At 55.3% G+C, this 24,504-nt stretch overlaps 2 protein-coding genes across 4 annotated transcripts; both read left to right on the top strand.

Moving 5' to 3' along the window:
* The first annotated feature begins 85 nt into the window (after positions 1 to 85).
* Positions 86 to 19,996, top strand: LOC104575523 (RNA-binding protein EWS). Of its 3 annotated transcripts, none has more exons than XM_088535268.1 (17): positions 86 to 167; positions 2,507 to 2,543; positions 2,775 to 2,826; positions 4,615 to 4,738; positions 9,971 to 10,157; positions 11,401 to 11,568; positions 12,339 to 12,553; positions 13,065 to 13,245; positions 15,935 to 15,969; positions 16,502 to 16,534; positions 17,112 to 17,230; positions 17,806 to 17,935; positions 18,360 to 18,482; positions 18,563 to 18,740; positions 18,874 to 18,971; positions 19,364 to 19,631; positions 19,784 to 19,996. In XM_088535268.1, the coding sequence occupies exons 1-17, from the start codon at positions 86 to 88 to the stop codon at positions 19,821 to 19,823; spliced, it is 2,070 nt and encodes a 689-aa protein (XP_088391394.1). In that variant the 3' UTR covers positions 19,824 to 19,996. The 3 variants fall into 3 exon arrangements, with proteins under 3 accessions (XP_088391394.1, XP_088391393.1, XP_088391392.1); XM_088535267.1 differs by having other exon boundaries at positions 15,932 to 15,969; XM_088535266.1 differs by lacking the exons at positions 15,935 to 15,969; positions 16,502 to 16,534; positions 17,112 to 17,230; ... (4 more) ...; positions 19,364 to 19,631; positions 19,784 to 19,996 and adding an exon at positions 14,726 to 15,490.
* A 1,534-nt stretch (positions 19,997 to 21,530) lies between these two features.
* LOC148592286 (GAS2-like protein 2A) lies at positions 21,531 to 23,393 on the top strand (the record flags this gene model as incomplete). Its single annotated transcript, XM_088535269.1, has 2 exons — positions 21,531 to 21,557; positions 22,700 to 23,393. A coding segment is annotated over exon 2 (666 nt), but the record flags the coding sequence as incomplete, so codon positions are not given.
* Between the last annotated feature and the right edge of the window lie 1,111 nt (positions 23,394 to 24,504).

Raw genomic sequence — 24,504 nt, 5'->3', positions numbered from 1 at the left:
GAGGCGGCGGTGGCCGGGCCTCCCCGCAGAGGCCCCCCCCGCGCGGGAGCCGTGGTGCGGTCCGCGGTGGGAGGGGCGGCGGCGCATGCGCGGCGCGGGGCGGCGGCGCCCGCAGCGGCCGGACGTTGGGAGCGCCGAGGAGGAAGGCGAGAAAATGGCGTCGACGGGTGAGCGGGGCTGTGGCCCGGCCCGTCCCGGCCGGTCCGCTCCGGCCCGGTCCGCTCCGCTCCGCGGCTCGGCGCCGGGCGGGGGCAGCCGCGGCCTCGCGGTGCGCGGGGGCGGCGCGGGCCTCCAGGCAACCCGCCCCCCCTCCCGGTGCGGCAGGGCCGGGTCCCCCCCGCAATGTCCCTACCGGGTCCCCTCTGCTGCCCTGAGGTGACCCCTCACAGCTGCAAACCCAGGGAGCACCCCCCCCCCTTTTTTTTTCCTCTTTTAAAATTAATCTTAATTAAAGCCAAGCCAGTGGCAGCGGTGAACCTATCCCGCCGTGCGGATGGGCCCCCTGCGCCCGCTTCCCCGAGGCCTCGGGAGCCGCCGCCGGTGCCAGGAGGGCCCGCGGAGGGGAAAACAGCCCAGATCTAGGGTTCCCAACGCGGGTCTGTGCGAGATCCTGGCCCCCTCTTTGCCGAGCAGCACGGATAGCGCCGGGGAGCCTTTAGGAAAAAGGGTTACTAAGGACACGAGTGTCAGGAGGGGGGTGACAATACAGCTGCCTTTTCGCTTAATAAATGGAAATGCTCTTCGGCGGGAGCCGCTATTTTAGGGCCGCACTGGAGCTGCGTGGACCAGAAGGATGGAGATTGGTTTCCCATTGGAAATAAGAGCTGGGGTGTGTTTTATATATATATATATATATATGTATATATATATGGTTGTTAATCCGTGTTCTGGCAAATGAGAGGACAGTTCCTGGAGATGAGTTGCAGGTTGAAGTGACCTCCCTGGGTTTGCAGCAGGAGCTGGGAGAAGCCCGGATGGATGGGCGGAATCGGTGCCGGTGCTCCTTGGCCTTTGGCAGAGCTCCCTCCGGGGCTCGTCTCGGGTGTTTGGAAGCCCTTGAGGAGCAGCTGAGCATCTTTGCGTTGGGCTGTGGCCAGCGCGAGGTACTTTACGTCTGTCAGAAACTGCCACCAAAGTTTTGGCATCTCTTCTCTAACGCGTTTCTATCAACACGAACCCCACGCCTGAGCTCCTGCCGCGAGAGGAGTGGGAAAGAGGAGAAATTGCCTCCCCTGGAGGGGCTAGGAAGAGGAGAAGGAAGTTTTCTTGTGGATGAGTCCGTGGCTTCAGGAAACGGGGGTCTTTGGTGTAGGAAACTCAGAAAATCATAGAATCATAGAATAAGATTTTGGAAATGTTTTCTGGTGCTGTCGGGTCGAGTTGCAAACAGCTGGAGTGCTAATGGGATCAAGGAGGTTTTTGTAAGCTGGAATAACTGGTGGCTGTGAAGCTCCGAGACCCGTGAGCATCAGGTTTTTACCAGAGATTAACTGATTCCGAGTGGTGTGGTAGCAGAAACACCTAAACCTCTCTCTGCCTGGCTCTGCATGAGAGAAGCTGTGACAGGATTTCATACCTGCCGGCTTCCAGCACAGCGGCAAATACGGACAGGGATTGGCCTCTTTCCTGGTCTGGGCAGTCCATGTGTGGGACTCGTCCGATCCTAGCAGAGCTGGAATTTGTCTGGGAAGGTTTGGTCGAAGTGACGAACTCGTCGCTACTGTTTGCTCGAGGCGTTCGGGCGGAAACTAGGAAAGTCTTTGCAGTTTGAGGGGAAGCCTCCCTTTAGGAGCTGTAACCATCTCAAATATAGCCTGGAAGTTGCCGTGCGGCTGCGTTTTCCATCCCCTGCGGCTGAGTTTCCCATCCCCTGCAGCGCCGGGCGGTTCAGGGTAGACTTTCCTTGCATGCGGTTCCGAATTTTGGGTTTCCTCTGGATCAGGTGCCTGCCTCGGGTCAGGGCTTTGGGAAGGGATTTATTGCCAGCGGCCTCTCTTGAACTTTGATTCCGAGAGGCAGAACTTTCCAGCAATTTGTTTTTGCCCCTGAAAGTTAAATAGAAAGCGGGAAGTATCGTCATGTCTGTGACCCAAAGAGCTGCAACCGACCTGGCCTTCTGCAAGGGAGGGTATCTAAGTGTCAGCCCCAGCATTTCTTTTGTTCCCAAACAAAACACCCTCCTGCCAGTCTGCCTGGGTGTTATCCAAGGTGGCAGTTAAATTAAAATGGGGTCATTTGAGATCAAAGTTGCTGCTACAAACAGCCCGAACAATGCGGGGAAGAGAGGTTTTGTTTCCTTCAAAAAAGACTGTAAAAGTGCATATACCTCAGGCCTTCCCAATCTATGATTTCCAGGGGTTTATAGCTGCCCTTTCTCTTTTCAAGCTGCTGGAGAAAATTCCAGCTGCTTTTACACTGTGGATTTTGTTAAACATCTTTGCTGTGCTCTTACCCTGTTAATTTTGTTAAATGCCTTTTCAACCTTTTTTTTCTTCTTTCTTTGTAGATTATAGTACCTATAGCCAAGCTGCAGCCCAGCAGGGGTAAGTAGCACCATAGTCTTATCTTCTGTCCTCTAAAAAGGTATAATAATTATATTTTAACTCAAGTATAGGTGCGGTATTACGATTTTCCCTTAAATCTTAGATTCTTTTTTGCCTTGGGATTTCAGCAGAAGTCATTTGGATACTTGAAAATTGCCGTGTGTGCTGCATATGCTACCGAGGTCGGGAACACGGGGCTGCATTTTAAGTGTCTTTAAATTCGTTTTACAGCTACAGCGCGTACGCACCTCAGCCAGCGCAGGGATATGCACAGACCACCCAGGTAAAACATGGATTGTTTTTCTAATTGCTACAGAATCACGTGTCTTCCTACATAGGGCTCTGCCAGCCGTGAAAAACATGAAATATCAGTGTCAAAAACCATCATTAAGAAGTTGCCTTGTGGCTTCCCGTGCAATCAGAACTACCTCCCTAAAAAACAACTTAAAGGCAAAGAGTTTCAGCAGTCCCCTTGATATTTCCTAGCCTGAGATTGTTGGTGCTGAGACAGTTACAAAAATCTTGAGCTTGGTGTGCAGGGTAGGAGAGAAACCTTTAAAAAATAAGTAAATAAATAAGAGGAGATGCCGTTTGTGCAATTGCAGCAGTTGGAGGCGAGAACAGATTTTGCATTAAGTTTAAGCTATTAATATTTTCAGTTGACTAGACTGCAAAATGACAACAATCTTTAAGAGATTAATTAAATGATGCTTTTTTAATCCTTAGGGTCCAAACACATTTATGTACATTCCAAGTGTTTTTTTAGTTTGTTTATTTTTTTTTTAACTTACTGCTGCAGTGTAAAAATGCGCTTTGTAAAAATAACACTGTTACAGGAGGAGCCTGAGGCTCGTTCCTGGCATTTGGGTCATCCGAAATGGTGCCTACGAAGACTTTTGTGTTGAATAAATACATTGAGACAGAACAATTCCAAGAACTATTTCTGAATGCAGAGGTTATGCAGAAAAATAAGTGAAAATGCCCTGGTGAGCGCAGAAAAACAGACCTCATCAACGTGCTTGTAGTGTGAGGTTGACTTGTCTCAAACTCAGCTGCAGGCGAATAGCCATGGCAGGATGACAGCATCTCCTGCCTCTTGGTGTTGTGGATTTTGACTAACGGGGATTAATCGAGTCTGGTCAAACTTTCCGGCTCTTGGTTAAGACCTGTGGTTTGAGTTTAGTGAGACCAGCTTAGATCCAAAAAGGCAATTAGGTATCCAGCTCTCCCTGCAGTCAGTAAATAGCTTCAGGAATCTAGCATTAAGGCTTGTCTTGGTGCTGCTTTTCAAGCCGTAAGTAGAGTTTTGTCCTAACCCAAACTGTTGACCACCCGGGTGCGCCTGAGGCTGGCTGCCTCCTGACGTTTGAGCCGGTGGCACAGATAGCTCCTAAGCTGGTAAAACTGCAGCAGCAGCAGCTCAGCACTAATCCAGCGAGCCAGGGCTGCTGCTCGTGTTGCTGCCCTTGGCACTGAGCGAGGCGGGGAGCATAAGCTGGCCCTAGTGGTGGCCCTAGTGGTGGAGCTGGCTGTGTGCTCCAGGGCTCTCGCCAAACGCATCCTCAAGGGCACCAAAAGAGACATACCCTAACTGGGACCCTTTGGGGAAGGGTAAACCCAAGGATGCCCACATAGGCTCTCGTTTTTAAGACTGTTGTCAAGTAGGCATAAAGAATATTCCTAACTGAAAGTTCAAATGGGTCCCTCTTAGTCAGTGCTGAGGCAGTTTTGTGCAGAGGTGACTGGGTTTATTTTCTGTAGTGCGGTCCTGCCCTCTTAGCAGACCCAAGCAGCTAATGCTCCTGTGTGCCTAGATAGTGACGAGCCAGACGTTTTCGTGTTTCGCTTTGCGTAGAGCAGGGGTGTTTTGTGCTAATTTAAGAAGATCCCCCTCCAGTCATGGCCCTGAGAAATTGCCCTCGTGAATTCCCTGGATGGCAGTTTGCAGCAGCACCAAACCCTCGTAGCAGCCTGGGCTCGGGCTGTGCTGCGTGCGTCACCAGGGCAGTGTGTGTGCGCGCGACGCGCGTAAGCCCCTTCCCCAGCTAAACCCCTGTCATCTCTGGAGCAGACTTATGGGCAGCAGAGTTACGGGACATACGGCCAGCCCGCCGACGTGAGCTACACGCAGCCGCAGACGACGGCGACGTACGGGCAGACCGCGTACGCGACGTCCTACGGGCAGCCCCCGACCGGTAAGTGCCGCTGCAGCATCTGCCTCGTGCTGGGGAAGGAGCTGAGCTCAACGCTTTAGTTTATCTGTCTTGGGGAACTCCAGCCTAAACCACACGGAATTGCTGTGCTGCTTTGGTGTGGAAAGGGTTTTACTGCCTCGAGAGGCTGATTGCAGGAGAGGGCAGCAAGAGGATGCGCAGGCCGAGTGCCAGGAGTGAACAAACAGGCCCGTTCGATATTACAGGGAACCTTTTGGGTGCTGCTTTACGCTGTGGAGCTAAGCGTGGCCACAGAGCATCCTTTTTACTTAAAAAGAGTAAAGCAGCCCCCCTCCACCGGGCAGCAATCCGGGGGGAATGCCTGACTTCGGCACTCGTGCACACAGCCTTTTCCCTGAACACTTCCCAGCTGCCGGAAGATCGGAGCGGTGCTCGTGCCCAGGGGTCTGTTCTCATAGTGTTCCCTCTACGTTTTGTCTTGTACTTCCCACAATAGAAGGGACCAGTACAGGTTTGACTATCCTGCTCACTCTTGCATGGGAAATGCTGTCTCGTCCTGTCTAGACTTGTGGTGTTAACCCCTTAGGTGTCCCTTTTAGCACTAGAAGCCCCCAGCATCACAGTGCTCACAATACCGCCCAGATACGGTGAGCATTTTGCTAGGCTGTAACACAAGTTCCCCATCTCTCAAATGAGCAGCTGTGAAAAGTTCATCTGAGCAACTTGCTTTATGGATAAAACTTCCCCTGCAGTAACAACAGCCATTCCAAGAGTTTTCAGGTGAATCTAACCCGTTGTTGTATCATTTCCTAAAGGGTGAACAGTATGATTAGACTCGTCAGGCATGCTGACCACCACCCTTGCATGTTCTGTGTTCTGTCTCTGGGTTTCCAGTGCAGATGCATCCCTCACATCTTCATAAGTGCTCTGTATACTCCTCTGACTTACGCTCTTTAAACTGGACTTCTGTGAAAATGCCTTGCTATTGAAAAGAAACTATTGAGACAGTTTCGTATCTGGCCTTGACTACTCAGAAGCTGCTGAAGAAAAAATACAAGGTTTCCTTCATACAGTGCTCTAAGTACCATTTTCTGCAGATCCACCCTTTCTTGTGAAAGACAAACGTCTACAGCAGAAGCTTTCTTAAATACTCCCAGAGACTGTGAGTACCAGCACGAATGGGCACTGTGCTTGTATGTCCGGTTCCAGAAACCGTAGGAGACGCTTTTCAGGGAGCAAGTAGAGAGGAAGAAAACTCTCCTGTAGTATATCCAGCTCTGCAGCACTTCACATCTTTATGGATGTGGAGATTAAAGATCTTTATGGATGTGAAGATTAAACATCTTTATGGATGACAGAAGTTTCTGCCTGGCAGTTACCTCGTGTCCTGCAGAGTGAAAAACAAGTAGCCTTTAGTCAGTGGCACAGTAGACTGTGCGCTTCTTCTTTCCCTTTAACACTATATAAGCCATGTTTTAGAAAATATATAAACTATATAAACCTGTAGGAGAACGTAGACTCCTAGGATTTTGTTTTTGTAAGTGCCCGAGTTCCTTAGTCCTTACCGCTGGCTCTGGGCCTGCGAGGGTCATGGGTGCTGGTGCTGGATGAGTTTTTGCCTGCCCTGCTGGTTTGAGGGTAGCCTTGCTGGAAGAATAATAAATTAGTGAGAATAAATCTTGCCTGTACAGCTTATTTTTAGGCAAAAAGGCTTATGTTTTTCATAAAAAAAAAAAGCCCTTAAAAAGCAGTGAAATGGAAGATCACATCAGGCCTGCGAATACCATCGCCTCCATCCTGGTGGTGGAACCACACGTATTCTCCGTGCGCCGGGGCCGGCGAAGCAGGCGGTGCTGAAGGCCGCTCTTGCGATCGCTCTTGCTCCTCCTCATCCTCGCTTGGTCTTTCATGGTGTTGCCCGGTGCATCAACCTCAGTGCCCAAAGGAGACTGGCGGTTTTTGCATCAAATTTCAATGCATTTCTCTTAGGGATTGACTTTTTCTAGCAGGGGAGCGACTGGAGTTAGTTGAGCAGAGTGCCGTTTTCTGTGAGCAGCCCATTTTTGTGCAAGATGCTGCTGTCGTTGTCCCCGCGCTGGGCAGACGCAGCCTCCTGAGTCTGCAGGAGCGGCAGAGCCGGTTCCTCTGCATCCCCTCAGATCAGGGCTCTTTGAACCTGCCTGGCCACCTTGCGCAGGATGAAGCAACCTGCCCTCGCGGGCTGCTCGAGGGGGCAGTTAACACACAGGTTACTTCTCCCCTCCAGAAGGCCACAGGAAAAGGTGTCTTGGAGTCATCATGTCACCTTGATAAGAAAGAGAGGGACTTGGGGGTCGGGAATCCGCAGACTCGTGTGCGACTCCCCATTCGCAAAGTGGATTAGAGGATTAATCGGCCCCATCAAATCTGCAGGCGAGGTTTGCTCTTTAATCAGTGCAGTGTCTAAGCATGAACTACGGGAGTAAATAAGAGTTACATCTGCTGCGGTTATTGGATTGCTGAAAATGGCATTTGGGGGCAAATGCAGAATTTCAAATATCCAAGTACGAAACCTCTTTAACTAGCTAAGTGGGGCCTACCCTCTATAAATAACCAGCTCCCATTTCTCTTTTTACCTGGGAAATTTAGGAGTTAGATATGTAGCCTTTTTAAAAAAATACTTAAAATTTCAATTTAACTCAGCCATAGCTGTATTGACTACTGCAATAATGTGTTATACGAAAATTGTGGCTTTGCTTGCAGACGTGGATACCTGGAAAGGAAACTGAGCCACATAAGCAGACTTAAAGCAGGTTATCAAAGCTCTTCTCTTGCTTTTCCTCTTACGGTACCTGTCCTGCAGCCTCTCTCAATGGTGGGAAGAGATGCAGTGTTAATGCCCCGCCCCCACATACACACACAAAATAGTCTTGAGGGTTTTCCATGCATCTGAACTGAGTTGCTGAAATGGGAATTTAGGCCAGGGGAGTTTTAAATTGCAGCCCTTTCTGTTTGCAGGGAGACTACCGGTAGGCACATTTTCACAAAGGAAACGCTCCAGCTAAAACATTAAATTTCAGGATAATCTCTTTCCCCCCTTCTCTTTTTGAGGGATACGGGTACCACTAACTGCTCCAAAGGGGTTCAGGCTTGGGAAGACCTCTCTGTGCCTCTTAGCGGTGACAGAACTCGCGTGGGGTGAGACTGGGCTTTGGTTTCCGTGACGCTTACTTTCAAATCGCCTTGGTTGCAGACTGTAATCCTTTTCAGTCAGTTTTCAGGCGTGAGCCCTGTAATATAAGGATTCCTTCAACTCTTGGCTTGGTTAGTCTTGGTGCAGTGTCCTGGGTAGCTCCCGTTAAACACTGGGGCTGTTTCAGTCTGCCTGAGGCTCTAAGTCGTGTTTGTTTTATCCTGTGCAGCATCCTTCATAGAATCACAGAATCATTAAGGTTGGAAGGGACCTCTAGAGGTCATCTAGTCCAACCCCCTGCACATGCAGGGTCACCTAGAGCACGTGGCACAGGACTGCATCCAAGCAGGTCTTGAAGATCTCCAGAGAAGGAGACTCCACAACCTCTCCGGGCAGCCTATTCCAGTGCTCTGTCACCCTCACTGTTAATACATTTTTCCTTAAGTTCCAGTGGAACTTTTGGCGTGTCAGTTTCCAGCCATTTCCTCTAGTTCTGTCGGTGGCTGCCACTGAAAAGAGACCAGCACCATCCTCCTCACTGCCTCCCTTGAGGTACTTCTAGACACTGCTCAGGTCCCCTCTCAGCCTTCTCTTCTCCAGGCTGAACAGGCCCAGCTCCCTCAGCCTCTCCTCATAGGGCAGATGTTCCAGGCCCCTGATCATCCTTGTGGCCCTGCGCTGGACTCTCTCCAGCAGCTCCACATCCCTCTTGTATTATGGAGCCCAGAACTGGACACAATACTCCAGATGTGGCCTCACCAGGGCTGAGCAGAGGGGCAGGATCCCCTCCCTCAACCTGCTGGAGATGCTCTTCTTAATGCACCCCAGGATCCCATTGGCCTTCTTGGCCACAAGGGCACACTGCTGCCTCATGGTCAACTTATCTTCACCCTTTTCAGAAGCGCTTGGAACAGGACTTTGCTGTTCAGAGATCCTCTCAGCAGAAAGGATTGAACCATTTTGAGAACTGCTTTGCTGGCAGTTCGTGCGGGTGCTTCCTGGTGGGAGACAAGTTTCGTCTCGTGCTTTAGCGATTCCTCCTCTCACTCTTCTTCCCGTTTTCTTCCTGGTCCAGGCAGTTGGGAAGGGGCCTGGTGTGGTGGCAGGTACCTGCAAAGCCCAGCGAGCTGGGAAGGGACTTTGTGAGGAAGAGGAAGGAGCTGCAGATTCATCAGCTTCACTCTCCTTGCTCTTTGCAAATTGGGGAATTGAAACAAAAAACACTACATTGCAGTGAGTCTAAAATGCTGTGTATCTAGAAGGAAGAGTACATCACGCATGTCTTACGTTTAAGAAAAACAACAAGCAAAGGAGAAGCTGCTGTTTTAATTGATGCAATTATGGACACGATACTAAGAGACCAGTTGGATGCTCTTTGGCAGTCAAAGTTTTGTATTTTAAGTAAGTCGGCCTCTGCTGGCAACGTTTTCCATTGGTGAAGTTCTCCGTGCAGTCTTCTGCGATTTGAAAACGTGTTCGGAAGTTTCCTAACTGAGGCTAAAACCTGATTTTCATCTTTGTATCGAACCAAACCATCAGCTAAACTGTCCCGTGGTGGCCGCTGGCAAGACTGATCTAAATGTAGATCATTTGGGATCTCGGATATTCTTGGGCAGTTGTTCAGAAATGCAGTTGTACGAACTTCCAGGGTTGTTCTGTGCTTTCATTTTCATGCTGAAAAGATGGGATTGAACTTTTTTTTTCCCCCTTTCTAATCATTTGCATTTATTTTACTGTAAAGCCAGCGGGAGCTTTGTGAGCCCTCCTGCTTTGCAGAAGGCCCCACGTGTCTCCGCTTGTCCCACGTGGCCTCCGAGTGGCGGCAGCTGTGAATGCTCCGCCTGTAGCCGCCCATTGACAGGTGCCTTTCCCTGAGGTCCGGGAATGGGGCTCCTGGCTGCCCTGGGATGCAGGAGGAGGTTTCCCTTTGCGGGGGTTATCCGAGGAAGGGTAGCGCGTTTGGGTGTCGTTTTGAGGCTCCCTGCCACGTCTTGAAATGACTGATCCTGAGCAGCACCTGCGGCCTCGGGAGCCGCGAGGGAGTGCGGGGCATCGCCTGACACGGCTGTTGTTTGTTGCAGGTTACAGCGCGCCGGCGGCACCCCCGGCCTACAGTCAGCCCGTGCAGGGGTACGGCACGGCTGCCTACGACACCAACACCGCCACGGTTAGCACCACGCAGGCCTCCTACGCAGCCCCGTCCGCCTATGGCACCCAGCCCGCCTACCCCAGCTACGGGCAGCAGCCGGCCACGTCGGCGCCCGCCAGGTACCCTCTGCCTCCCACCAGCTTCTCGAGCCACGTTTGCCCTTCGGGGCAGGCCCTGGCCCCGCTGGCTCTGCACGGGCCTTCTCTCTGCCCCTCCTGCTGGAGCTCTGCTCTGCTGCATCCCAGCGCCGTTCCGAGGCGCTGGCGCCCGAGCAGTAGCTCCTGCTCAGTGCAGGGAGTCAGCACCGTGAGCACGAGGTGGGAAGAGCAAAACCCAGCCCAAAGGGGCGCCGGGCGCGTGTGACAGAGCAGACTGAGCAGGTCAGAGCCTCTCCTTGCACCCTAGCTCGCCCGGGGGCTGCGGGGCGAAGAGGTGCACGTGCGGGAGGCAGGCTGCTCTTTAAACCACTCAGCCCCCGGCGCTGTTTGCGTGTTTGCTCAGTACAGGAAGTTTTTAGAATACATAATAAAACCTCATTTAGTAGCAAGTACGAGCTGCTTTATTCATTTACCTGGTGCTTACAGTAACTGCTTTGGTTAGGAAAGATAGAGCCTAGCACAGCTCTCTCCCTATCTTTCAGATAAGCAAAGTTCTGATGTCATTTAAAACAAATAATTTCCCAGCTTCCACAGCAAAAGTAGTTGAATTGTTTTCACTTGGCTTTGAGGAAACACTGTAACATTATAAACAGGAAGGGCCAAAACTGAAAGAAGGGGAAGTGTGAATTCCGTGCAAGAGCCCTCTTCATTTTCAGATGTTTAGGGTTCATCCCAAACATTGCTCCCCAGGCACTGGATAATTTATATGGAGCAAGATCTCATGGCCCTGAGCTCGAAGCCAAACAGAGAGGCCTTTAACTGGCAGTTTCTGGCTGCTTTCAAGCTAATGGTTTACGAGGGCTGCGACGAAGCAGCCCGAGCGCAGTGACCGCTGCCGGTTCCCGGCCCTGCCGCATCCTCCAGTCACTCAAGAGCCAAAGTCTCAATCCCTGGCCTAAGGCTTCACAGTGCAGCCGGCCAACAGCAGCTTTAGTGCTTCTTAAGTGCTCCATAACGATGTTGCCCAGGCCTTTCCTGGCAGCAGGAGAGTGGATAAAGCACCTACCAGCGATGGCAAAACATTTGCTGTGTAACTGCTGTGTATTAGCTGCTCTCAGAATGACTGGGCACCGATTTGATGCCAGCCTGTAGCAATTCCCTGAGAAACAGGGAGCACACTTTTATGTAAGGAGGGGGCGGATCCGGGGCTTTACCTGCTGAGCTTTGTGCCCGTGTTTCCTCACTGTTCAATGCTGCTTTTCAGACCCCAGGATGGCAGCAAACCAGCAGAGACGAGCCAGCCCCCGTCGAGTACGACGGGCTACAGCCAGCCCAGCCTGGGCTACGGCCAGAGTAACTACAGTTATCCTCAGGTGCCTGCCAGCTACCCCATGCAGCCCGTCACGGCGCCTCCATCCTATCCTCCCACCAGGTAACTCTTGGCAAAGGCTAAGCCTGGGGCAGCTCAGCTTGGAACTGATGCCTCAGCTTGGGCATGTTTTTGGGGGGGAGGAAAGGGATCTTATATGAACAAATGTAAAGGGAGATTTGATGTCCTGCGGGAAGGCAGGTCTGCTCCTTCTCATAAGGAAGATGAGGCTATGCGCAGGTGAATAGGTGTCTGTGCATTCATACCTGCACCAACAAGGCAAAAATGCCAAATGCTTTTAAGAAGTTTCCTGGATCTGGAGTGTGAAAGTGCCCCTTGGCCACGTCCTTGAATGTGGCTGTGACCTCGGCTGTCCCTAGTACCCGCTCTTAGGTGCGGAGTTGCTGCTGACTTCTAGCAGGCATGCTTTGAAATTCTCAAAGCCTGAAATACCTGAAGCAGAACTGTTTTACCCTCCATCAGAGAGGAACATTTCAGCACTGAGGCAGAAGGGAAGCCTGTTGTCTGCGTTGCCTCTGAGTTTAACCCTGATGCTTTTGCTTCTCTCTTGAGCTGTGTACAAAACGTGAGTGGTCTTGTAGCCTGCTGAAAGCAATATCAGGCAGATTTATTTTTTCCCCTGGCATCAGAATAGCCTCTGCAAGCTGACTTCATCTTTTCAAATGTTTGTTTTTTTTGTTTGTTCGTTTGTTTTTCGATAATACATAGGGCTTAAAATTGCATTACTCCCTAGCGAGACGCTGCGCAGGCTAATGCACCCGTCCCGGGGAACTGACTCATTCCTCTGCGTGTTCCGTGCTCCTGTCTTTCAGCTACTCCTCCACGCAGCCGAGCAGTTACGATCAGAGCACTTACTCGCAGCAGAGCAGCTACGGGCAGCAGAGCAGCTACGGGCAGCAGACGAGCTATGGGCAGCAAAGCAGCTACGGGCAGCAGCCTCCCCCAACCAGTTACCCGCCCCAGACGGGATCCTACAGCCAGGCCCCCAGCCAGTACAGCCAGCAGAGCAGCAGTTACGGCCAGCAGAGTGAGTGGGTCACGAGCCACGTGCTTAGCAGCAGCTGCAGGGCTGCCTCCATGGCTCTCACATGGCCAGATGCGCTGTGTGCAGAGAGAGGCTTTGCATGTGAGGTCAGGGCTTGCTTTGCATCGAGGGCAGAGCATCACTGGGGCTGTTCTGGTCCCTTCCTGCTGCAAACTGGCATGTCTGGCTCGGGGCAAAGCACAGTGGATGCCTCGGGGTGGGGAAGGTGGGTGAGTGGTTGAAAGGCACCGAAATACGAAATGCTGGTGCGGCCTGGGGTGGGCAGGACTCGGCGTGAGCAGCTGTGTCTTCCCAGGTGACAGCCTGGGAGAGTTTGGACTGATAAAACTTGGCGTTGAAACAGCACTGAGGCTGGGGGAACGGAGTGGACAGTTGTCTGGGGATGCTCCCTATGTTCTGAAAGTGAGGGGGAAGAAAAGGCTTAGTAGGGGCTGGGCATCTTAGTCCGGCTCTTGTCTGCAACTGCCTAACGTGTCCATTACAAACTCCTCAGGTTCGTTCCGTCAGGACCATCCCAGCAGCATGAGTGTCTACGGACAGGAATCCGGAGGCTTTTCAGGCCCGGGAGAGAACCGGAACATGAGCGGCCCCGATAGCCGGGGCAGGGGCAGAGGGGGATATGATCGCGGAGGCATGAGCAGAGGTGGGCGGGGAGGAGGACGCGGTGGAATGGGGTAAGAGCAAATCTTTTCTCCTTTTACCTAAATCCGTTTTACCCATAGGATTTGGAATGGAAAGAGGGGACTGAAAGGTTGACAATCCCAGTTACACTTCCATGGAGCTAACCTTTGTAGCAGCATTGCTTTTAATCCATGGAAACATTCTCCTAGGGGAAATAGGAGCAGGATCTGCTTTTTGTTGTTCCTGCAGCTGGTTGGGCATGGGGGAATTACGGGTGTTGCTAAATCTGGAACTTTCAGCTCCCTTCATGGTTGCACAGAGGCAAAATCCTCTGCAGGGTTTAACAGTAACCTCGGATCGAACACACACAAACCTTCCGCCAGGCCCAGGAGCCCCTTCCTGGGCCTCGCGAAGGGGATCCTGACAGTCCAGGTACGTGCACGGCCAGGCCTCGTGTCAGCCTCTCGCCTTAGAAGTAGCCACTGTCCTCGGTGCGTGCGTGGGGCACCCCGAGCTCCGCTGGCCCATGCAGGACAGCCCTGACAACACCGACACCTGCCCTGGCCTCCAGGACCGCTCCCCCTCGGAGCTGCTGGGGAATCTAAATCAGTTTGGCCGTTTCAACCGATGGCAAAACCTGGTTTAGTAACCCTGGGCCTTCGGCTGGGCAGTTTGTCCCCCCGCCCATGGGGTGTGTTTGACTGAAGGTGAGGAAGGCGGCCTGGTCCCACCGGCTCAGGAGAGCGGCAGGGAGCAGCTTTGTGTGTGTTCATCCCCCGCGGCGTCGCAGAGCTATGCAGGGTGCCGGAGGTGCGCGGAGCAGCGCGCGGGGTACGGGGTCCCGGCCCTGCGGGCAGCTGTTTGCGCGTGGGCGACCTGGCAAGCAGGTCGTATAGCCCGGGGGCAGCCAGAGTTTGGGCGAGTGCCAGTGCCAGTCTGCATAGCTCTGTCCCAATGAACTGAAGTGGCTTGAAATCTTTATCGGAGAAACGCAACTGTCTGTGGAAATGGAAGGAAAAGATTTTACTCCTGTTGGAAGACATTTGGCTTGAATTGGCACAAGTGCAGCCGAGTCCCTTGGTTCTGTATAAAGATTTCACCCATGATGTATTTATCTCTAACGGTTTAAAGTAGATGTAGACACTTGAAATATCTATCATCACATCTGAAAATTTCTAGTTCCTTCAGAGCTTCTCACTGCAAAAGATTTGCCATCCATCTCTAATCACACCCGTAATCCGAGATTAAATTAACGAACGTAGTGATTCCCACTTGACTAGAAGGGCCCCCTGCTCTATGGACATGGATTTCCTGCTGTCCATAGAAAAGGAGGCCTTTCCATGGGCGCCCAGGGCAGGTAGGGGAACTCGGCCCTTCTTAACATGCTGTGGTGATGGATTTCAGTGTCTCCAGCAGGTAAGGAGCTCAATGTTATTAACATGCCCTTTTTCATTGACTCAATTATTTTATATTTTCATTGGCTGTTAAACATGGAAACTTTTTAACATGCTTTGTCGCATTTATATGCTACAGGTTACAAAGTGAGAGCCTTGTATACACTTCAATACTTAAAAAGTACCCGTACTCAGTACTCAGCCGGCAGCATAATGAAAAGTGGGACTAGACACGGTGTCCATATGGAGAGGAAAAATATACATAGAATATTTTTAACCAAATGTATTCATTGTATAAATGGAATCCTTCTGTAACTTTGGTAACTGCATACTTGTTTTTTGGTAATAAAACCAGAGGAGGTATACTACTTTAGAATTGTGTAACATTAAAAAGTGTAAAAGTATGTGTTTAAAAAGAGAGACATTACATATATGGTGTGTACTTTAACGCAAGGAGGCAAAGCTGCATGCAACAGCTTGAAACTGTGTATTGACAACTCTTTTCTTTCCAGTATTAGAGGTGCAATACTTGCTAGAAAATAGGTGGTGCTCTCCCTCCTCTGCTTGTCTCCTTCCAACCAAGTTCTGCCTTTCCAAAAAGAACCCTAAAGAATCCTCCTCGGGGGGCATTTTGCTATGGGAGCGGCGCTTGCAAGCGGTCGTAAGCCGCGAGCTGCTGCGGAGCGTCCGCTCGAGCCGCGGCGCCCAAATCTGCCGTCCTGGCCCGTGTCCACAAAGCTGCACCCCAGGCCTTGGAGCCCTCGCTGTATTCTGTAAGTTCTCCTTCCACAGAGACTTGTTAAATCCAGTAGCGACCTGAATGTATGGCTTTATACGGAGGTTTTTAGCGGAAATGTCAGCTGAACTGTGTTGTAGGCATCGCGTGTGGTTGTCTCCTGCCTTTTCACCTGTTCCTGCGGGCCCTGCGGGCTCGCCGCGCTCCCCGTGCGGGAGGCCGAGGGTGCACCTTTGTGTACACACGAGGGGAGGGAGCTGACCAGCGCGTGGCCCCGGGGCTACTTTTAGAGCCAGCCCCGCTTCGGAGCGCTCAGAAACGTGGATTTTTCTCAGCCAAGTATTGCACCGATAATACAAGTACGAGTGACGAAAGGGTACCGACAGCAAAAGTGGTGTCTAAAAGCAGCCGAGCGAGGTTGCGTATGTAAAAGGAAATTTGAGCAAGCTGCCCTGAAGAAAGGCATAGTGACGAGATGAGAGAGAGACAGACAGATGCATTCTTTGGAGATGTTTAGCCAGTGCCCTCCTTCCCCGTGAGCCGCAGAGGCTCACAGCGGTGCTGGCTTTGTAAAGGGACAGGCCTTCATTTCTTCGTTTATCCCCCCAGCAGCGCTGGAGAGCGAGGTGGCTTCAATAAGCCTGGTGGTAAGTTTTTGAGCATTACGCTGGATAGTGTTAAAAAAAAAATGAAAATTGCAGTCAGTTTTTAGAAAAAAAAAAAAGTGTAATTTTTTTATTAGTTTGATAAGTGGTTAAAATGACATGTGCAACAAGACTGTAATGGGTACTGCCGGCAATGCCTAGGGGTATGCGGTTACAGGACACAGGGTAACGTGGAGGAATTGAAACCACTTCTGTAATTTGGGGAAAATAACTGGTTTGGATTTAATAACGTTTTGTAAAGTAACTTTTTTTTTTTTTAATAAGCTTAAAACTGATTGGCCTGGTAAAGCATTAAAAAAGTGTGATAGTGGTTAATGGTTTTGAAAGGCTGCTAAAAATAGCAAACCGATCACCAAGTAAAAGGTGCATTGCTGACATTTGTGCAATGCAGGTCAGATTCGAGTTTAACCGATGCCATCGAACGGTGGTTATAAGTAGATAGTTTTGTGTGTGTCACCTCGGCCTGCAAGACGTGCACTAACTGGGCTCTCTGTGCTTCTCTCCTGACTGGCAGGACACATGGAGGAAGGACCAGACCTTGATTTAGGTAATTGTAAACAGCTGCTCGGCTTCCCTGCCCCGGGCTCTCCTGTGCTGCTCCTCTGCTCCGCTCTTACTGCCCTTCTGGAGAAGAAGCACGCGGATGCTCGGTCATTTACAAGGCTTTTTGTGGCCACTTGGTTTATTCCTCCCTCTCAGAACACCTGCAGGGTGGGAATGGCCCATGTTTGAGAGACGTGGCCCTTTGAGTAGCAGCCTCACTGAGATGCCCCTGTGGCAGCCATGTGCTTCATCCCTGCAGTTTGGCACTACCCGGCCGGGCGTCTGCCCGGCTGCTGCACTGGGATAAAGGATCCCAGCCCATGGACGCAGCCCGGCTTGTGCCCAAGCCGAGGCCCTTGCAGGCGGCCGGTGCAGCGTTCGTGCTGTTCCCCCTACCCGCTTGTAGGAGGCCTTGCAGAATTGCTGCTCCAAACACCAGGATTTCCATATATATATGCATATGGAAACAGTCCTGGGCAGAGAAGCAGCAGCCCGTTGGGGGCTGGCCTGGTGAAAGCACCCCACTGTTTTGGTGTCCCTCATGTTCCATCACTGTCATGACGCTGTGAATTCCCTCCTAGGCCCTCCTATGGAGCCGGACGAGGACTTGGACAACAGCTCAGTTTATGTGCAGGGACTCAATGACAATGTGACCCTGGAGGATCTGGCAGACTTCTTCAAGCAGTGCGGTGTTGTCAAGGTGAGGGGCAGCACGGGCTGGTCAGCGTGTCCCCGGCTCACGGAGGGGGGACAAGGACTGGCCTGCTCCTTCCTGCCACCAAATGGCTCATGTCCTTGAGACCCTCCCCATCCAGGAGCCACACAGGGCTCCTGCCGGGGGCACTGACGTCTCCACAGCCCGGAGCTGACCTGTGCCTCGGGCCATGGGGAGGAAGCTGCGCAGGATTTGTCCTTTGACATCCCAGTGGGATTTACGGAAGCAGCTGTGCTCATATTCTTGGGATGGAGGAATTGTGTCCCTGTGGATCTGCTGCCGGCAGGCTGGAGGGAGCGGGTGGCTGGGGAGAGATGGGAGAGCGTGAGAAGAGATTTTGTCTTCAAGAGATTTTGCCTCTTGGCTCTGTCTCTGCGTAGCCCATTTCTTGCACTGCAGGCGAGGCTTCTGTGCCAGGCGATGCTTTTTGGGACCCCTGCGGGGGGGGGAGCCGGGAATTACTGCGCTGAGCTGTATGGGATTGAACAGTGGAACAGAGCAGGGAATCGTTCAGCTTATGGGCGAGAGGTGGTTTGAGATGATGGTCTGTTCCCTACCAGATGAACAAGAGGACTGGGCAGCCTATGATCCACCTGTACATCGACAAGGAAACGGGCAAGCCCAAAGGAGATGCCACAGTGTCCTACGATGACCCGTCCACTGCCAAAACGGCCATAGACTGGTTTGATGGTGAGTACGGGGAGCGCATTCCGTGCTGGAAACGCTTCCCTGGAGATCTCTGGCTGATGGGAGTGGCTGTTTCTGTCCTGGGGACAGGCAGGGTCGTCGTTGTTGGAAGCTGCTCCACGTCGTCATGCAGGCTTTTGCCTCACGACTTCCAGGTTTTAGCTGGAACAGAAGAACGCTGCTTGGGTCCCGGTTGTCCCAGGAGTCTCAGCTCCTCTCTCCATTACTCTGCTGTAGCTGGAGCTCATCCTAGTCCCACTCAGGCTGACTTCTTCCTTTCTGCCCTTGACGCTTGGGTGGCCTTTTCTGTGCAGTCAGTGACTCCTTGCCCTTCCGCAGGCTGGTAGAAAGATGCGTGTGGTATTGGAGCCTCGTAAAGAGCGGAGGCTCCCAGCACAAAGTGAGGCTCTTGCCCTCTTCGTCCTAGGGAAGGACTTCCAGGGGAGCAAGATCAAAGTGAGCCTCGCGCGGAAGAAGGGCCCGATGAACAGCGTGCGGGGCGGGCTGCCGCCGCGCGAGCCGCGCGGGATGCCGCCCCCGCTCCGCACAGGTGACGTACCCCCGCCGCGCCACCCGCACAGCTGCACCCCGCTCTGCCTGTCGCTGGAGTTAACAGAGCTTTCCTTCCAGGTCCGGGTGGTCCTGGCGGGCCGGGTGGTCCCGGTGGGCCCAGTGGGCCCATGGGTCGCATGGGAGGCAGAGGTGGAGACAGGGGTGGCTTCTCCTCGAGGGGACCCCGGGGATCCAGAGGAAACCCCTCCGGCGGGAGCGTCCAGCACCGCGCCGGGGACTGGCAGTGTCCCAATCCGTAAGTACCGCACGGAACCTGCCCTCCCTGCGTGGCTCGGAATCCCGGCCGTGGGGTGGCTCTGGGACGCCGCACTCCCCTTGCTGTGCTGGGGCCGCGGGCGCAAGCGTTGCCGACTGCTGCTTTTGTCCAGGGGATGCGGAAACCAGAATTTCGCCTGGAGAACGGAGTGCAACCAGTGCAAGGCTCCCAAGCCAGAAGGGTTCCTGCCGCCCCCTTTCCCCCCTCCAGGTACGTGCGGGCCGTGGGGCCGCTTCCAGCCCCGGGGAGACTTCACTGTGAGCGGAGCGGGGAGAGTTGCACTCGCTCCCGCGCTTCCCAGGAACCTCTTCCCGGGGCCTCCCCAGAGCAGCGCAGTCCTCCCAGCAGTGCCCTCTTGATCAGTCCCGTCCCTCCAGGCTGCAGGGAAGCCCGGGGACACTCGGAGCCCCAGTTTGGCTTTGGTCGCCGCTGGATACATCTCGCTGGGCCAGCAGCCCGGTCCCTTGGTCCTGCTGCCCCCAGCCATAACGGGGCAGAGAGATCTCCTGGCCTGCAAGCGGCTCTTGGAGCACAACTTTCCTGTGTCCATCAGCTCTTGCTCTCAGTTGCTCTTTTCCTGGGAACGTTCTCCTCTCTCCCAGGTGGAGAGCGCGGTAGAGGCGGCCCCGGTGGGATGAGAGGCGGAAGAGGAGGTGGCCTCATGGACCGCGGGGGACCCGGCGGCATGTTCAGAGGTGGCCGTGGCGGCGACAGAGGCGGCTTCCGTGGGGGTCGGGGCATGGATCGAGGCGGCTACGGCGGAGGAGGACGGCGAGGAGGAGGACCCGGCGGCCCTCCCGGGCCGCTCCTGGAGCAGATGGGAGGCGGAGGCCGAGGCGGGCGGCGCGGCGGACCAGGAAAGATGGACAAGTACGTAGGGGAGCGAGGGGAGCACGGGCCGAGGGGCGGGAGAGCGGGCCCGGCGCCCGAGCGGGAGCCGTGGGGAAAACGCCGGAGAGAGGAAGCGCTCGGAGCAGGCGCGTTCCTGGGCGCCGTGGCTCAGCCGGCATCTCCGCTTGCAGGGGGGAGCACCGCCAGGAGCGCAGAGACCGGCCCTACTAGAGGCGCGCCCGCCCGGCTGCATTTACTACCAGATTTATTTTTTAAACCAGAAAATGTTTTAAATTTATAATTCCATATTTATAATGTTGGCCACAACATTATGATTATTCCTTGTCTGTACTTTAGTATTTTTCACCATTTGTGGAGAAACATTAAAACCAAGTTCAATGGTAGTGTGCCGAGTTTTTTTTTTTTTTTTTTTTTTTCCTTTTAAAATGGTTGTTAACTGATCCCCGCCGGCCGCAACCCCCCTGTGTGAGCATGCTCCTGTCACCATGCGCAGAACCCGGAGGCGGCGACTAACTGTAACGATGTTAATGGTTGTGATGTTTTTTTAAAATAAAATTCCACCTGTTTCTAAACGTACCATTTCTGGCCTCAATCTTGAGAAACCTGCTGCTGTCGGAGCAGCAGCCAGGAGCTGGCATCTCGATGCCGACCGGGAAAGCTGCTGGATCGGAGGAAGATGCAGAGGAGATGGGGAGGACCTGGCACCCCCCCGGCACAGGCCGCAGAGGTGCCAGGTGGCGCTTGGGGACGGGGCCTCTCTCTTGTCCCAGCCGCCGGGGACTTTCCTCTGCTTTGTGACTTCCCCTCGGGGCTGGGACATGGCAGGGCCGCGGAGGGGAGGAAGCTGCTGCCGTGATTGGGGTGTCCCAGTCCCGTGTCCCATGCAGGGTGACACGGCCCCGTGTTGCACCCTGGGCTGGCCCCCTTAGTCCTGGGCTGGCCCAGCTCAGGCCCATTGTCCCAGTCTGGTCCTACTGGCCCCTGCAGGACCTGGTCACCCCATTCTGGTCTTTCTTGCCCTCGCCTGGCCTTGGCAACCCCAGTCTGCCCTTACGGCCACCAGTGTGACCAGAGTGGCCCCATCGCCCCCTCCTGCCCCTTCTTGCTGCAGCCTGGCCCTGAGGAGCCCAGGCATCCGGGTGCCCTGGCACTGCCCTGGGCTGAGTGTGTGTGTGACTGTGTGAGTGTCTGTATATGTGTGTATATGACTGTGTGTCTGGGTGTCTGTGCCTGTGCGTGTGTCTGTGTGTGCCTGTGCATGTGTCTGTGTGTGCCTGTACATGTGTCTGTGTTTATGTGTTTGTGTGTGCCTGTGTGTGTGTGTGCCTGTGCATGTCTGCATGTGTCTGTGTCTGTGTGTGCCTGTGTGTGTGTCTGTGTGTGTTTGTGTGTGCCTGTACATGTGTCTGTGTGTGCCTGTGCGTGTGTCTGTATGTGCATGTGTCCGTGTGTGTCTGCGTGTGCCTGTGTCTGTGTGTGCTTGTGCGTGTGCCTGTGTCTGTGTGTGCTTGTGCGTGTGTCTGTGTGTGTCTGTGTGTGTGTCTGTGTGTGCCTGTGTGTGTCTGTGTGCCTGTGTCTGTGTGTGCTTGTGCGTGTGTGTGTCTGCCTGTAGGTCGCGCCGCGCGCCGGGCCGGGCCGCGCTGCTCCCGCCCGCGCTGCTCCCGCGGCCGCCCGTGCCCCCGCCCCGGCGCTCCCGGCGGCCGCGCTGCTCCCGGCCCCTTTTGGGCCGCCTCCAACTTCCCGGCCCGGGAGCGGCCGGGCGGCTCCGGGGCTGCGCGGCGGCGGCGGCGGCGCTGCGGGGGCTCCGGGCGCTGCGGGGGCTCCGGGCGCTGCGGGCGGCCCCGGCGCCGATGGCGGATGGCGGCGGGCGGCGGCGGCGGCGGCGGGGCCCCCCCGGCGGGTAGTGGCGCTGCCGGGAGCGGCCCGGCCCGGAGCCCCGGAGCGGTGAGTGCGGGGTGACGGGGGGGGGGGGGCTCCGCGCGGGGGTCGCCGCGTCCCGCTGTCCCTGCGCGTGGGCGTCCCCGCGTGGGTGTCCCCTGCGTTGCCCGCCCAACTCGGCATCTGCCTCGCAGGTGCTGAGCCCGCTCCCAACCCCCTTCCCGTCCCCATCCGCCAGCAACAAAATCGCTTCCTCTGCCCCGCCAGCAGAGATTGCGCGGGAGAGAGACCCCCGGGACAGAGAGACTCCCCAGCAGTGTCACCTCCTCGGGACAGAGACTGCCCAGAACAGAGACCTCCCCCAGCAGGGAGCACCTGGGCCCAAGACCCCCCCGGACAGACAGTTCTTCTGAGACAGCCCCTTCCCCCCCAGCCCAGGCAGAGACCCACCCGGGACAGAGAACCAACCCCCCGGCAGAGACATCCCCAGGACAGAGACCCAATCCCCCGGGGGAACCCCCTCCCAGGACAGAGGGGACCCCCCTGCCAGCCAGACCCGCCCCCACCGGGGAGCCAAGACCCCCCCCCACAGCTCAGGGCCTCCCCCTAGGGCTCAGGGACCCCCCTGGACAGAGGGTCTTGGTGGCACCAGCTCTGAGTGGGGGCCACCAGCCAGGCTCACAGTGGGGACAGTGCCCCCCCCAGGAGGGCCTGCAGCAAATGCCCCCCCCCACAGGCACAGCGTGACCAGCACCTTCCCCAATCCCCAGCCCAGGCAGCCACGTGGGGGCTCGTGGGGACATGGGGCTTGTAGCCCGGCCACCCCTCGGGAGCAGGGGCCGTATAGGCAACTGTCCTGACACCTCCAGTGACACCCTGTGGCGGTGACACTCCTGCGGGGTGACAGAGCCCAAGTGCCTTCATGAGGGGGGGTCCTCCCTCCCGGCTGCCTGGGGGCCAGTGGTGACAAGGGTCTCATTAACCCCAGGCAGGTTGGAGCTGGCAAGTCCAAAGGGGAGAAGGTTGTGGAGGTGGGACCGGCTCTGCCGGCCGCCAACAGGAGGGGGAAACGGAGGCCAGGGAGGGTGGAAGGGCCTGATTCCAGACCAGATTCTGCTCCTTGTGAGATCCTGTGGGGCTGGCAGGGCCACGGGAGCAGCTCGGTGGGGTCAGCCCTCCCTAACGTGCCCATGCCCTCCCTCGCAAAGCGAGACGTGCGGCGCGGAGCCGCTCGCCATGGCCGACCAGAGCAACATCCAGAGCGCCGCCTCCAAGAGCATCCGCCCGTTCCGCTCCAGCGAGGAGTACCTCTATGCCATGAAGGAGGACCTCGCCGAGTGGTTCAACACCCTCTACGACCTGGACATCCACGTTGACAACTTCATGGAGACGCTGGAGACGGGCTACGACCTCTGCCAACACGCCAACAATGTGAACCGCACCGCCCTAGAATTCCAGCAGCAGCACCCCGAGGCCGCGGCCCGCATGCGCATCCCTCAGAACGAGGTCATCTTCCAGGCCAAGAATGTGGTGCCCGGCTCCTTCATCGCCAGGGATAACATCTCCAATTTCATCCAGTGGTGTCGGCAGGACCTTGGCATCCAGGATGTCCTGATGTTTGAAACCAATGACTTGGTGCTGAAGAAAAATGAGAAGAACTTTGTGCTCTGCTTGCTGGAGGTGGCCAGGCGAGGCTCCAAGTTTGGGATGCTTGCCCCCATGCTCATCCAGATGGAGGAGGAGATCGAGGAGGAGATGAGGGACCAAATTGCCTATGGGGTGCTGGACATGCACCGGGAAAGCCACAGCCTGGACTCTGAGGCTCTGGTCTACCCCAGCAAGGCCCAGCGCATCTCCCTGTGTGACCTGAAGAACCTGGACGAGCTGGTGAGATACTCTCTGGTCTACGTGGCCCCATGGGAGGGCTTCTCCATGCACCCAGCAGGGCACTCTGTGCCTCAGGGAGCCACTCCATGTTGTGGGATGGGTGATTTTGGAAGCAGAGACCATAATCACAGGGGACGAGGGTGTCACCACTGCTGCCGCCCGCTTTCTTCCCTTGTCCCGCCTGCCTCCAGCAGCAGTGACAGTGGCTTTGGGCCGCGTCCGAAAGTCCTCGGCCAACCTCTAGGCCACGTGGGAGCCCCCGGCCCTTGCTGCTCTGGGGGCTGTGGCAGCCTCGGCACTTGGGTGCATGGGGGACCCTGTGTCCCACCCCCACCAGGATCCATCCTGCTGGGCCAGGAGGCGGCTCCTGAGCATCCGCAAGGGCCCCTAGGGATGGAGAGGCCCGTGGGAGCCGGGAAGGGCGGAGAGGCTTTTCCAGGGAAGCGGAAAAGGCGGGAGCGAGTGGAGCAGCCAGGCCCACTTGCTTGCTCATGCTGGCCTGGGAGCTGCGGCAGCCCCGGGCTGCGCACGGAGCACCCGGCGCGGGGGATTAGCGGCGGGGCAGGATGGGGATCGGCTGCCTGCCCAAGGCGCCCGGATTAACGCAGTAGCCGGGTCCCAGGGCGCCGGGGGGGGGGGGCGGGGGAGGCGCTCTGTCCTGCCCTGACTCCCTAATCCCAAAGCCGCCTTTTTTATTATTATTTAATTTAAACCCTTTCCCTGATCCCCCCTAAGTCTCTGGCTGGCAGCGGGGCTGGCACGGCTGGGGCGGGGGGGTGGTGATGAGGACACCTCACTGTGTGTGCGGGGGGGGTGTCACCGGGGCAGAGCCCTGGCTCCCCACCTGTCCCCAGGCCACCCAGTGTCCCCGGTGAGGCCATCCTGAGCACCGGAGCCCCGGGCTGCATTTTTCCCAGCTGCGTAATTCCTGGCGTTGGGCTTTTACGGGCATCCTCGGAGCCGGGGAGGAGCCTGCGCGCCGGACGCGGCTGGGAAGGCGCCCGCGCCGGCGGAAACGCTGCCCGCGGCCTTTCCGGCACGGCGTCGGCTCCCGCTCGGGAGCCCTGCAGTGGGATTGGATCCCGGTGTCGGGATGGAGCCGGGACGCTGCAGGCGCGATGGGCAG

The sequence above is a fragment of the Tinamus guttatus genome, unplaced genomic scaffold (genome assembly GCF_059628265.1).
Source record: "Tinamus guttatus ecotype Peru unplaced genomic scaffold, ASM5962826v1 Tinamus_guttatus_pri_ptg000628l, whole genome shotgun sequence".
NCBI classification, from domain to species: domain Eukaryota; kingdom Metazoa; phylum Chordata; class Aves; order Tinamiformes; family Tinamidae; genus Tinamus; species Tinamus guttatus.
This window is presented reverse-complemented; position numbering and strand designations above follow the sequence as displayed.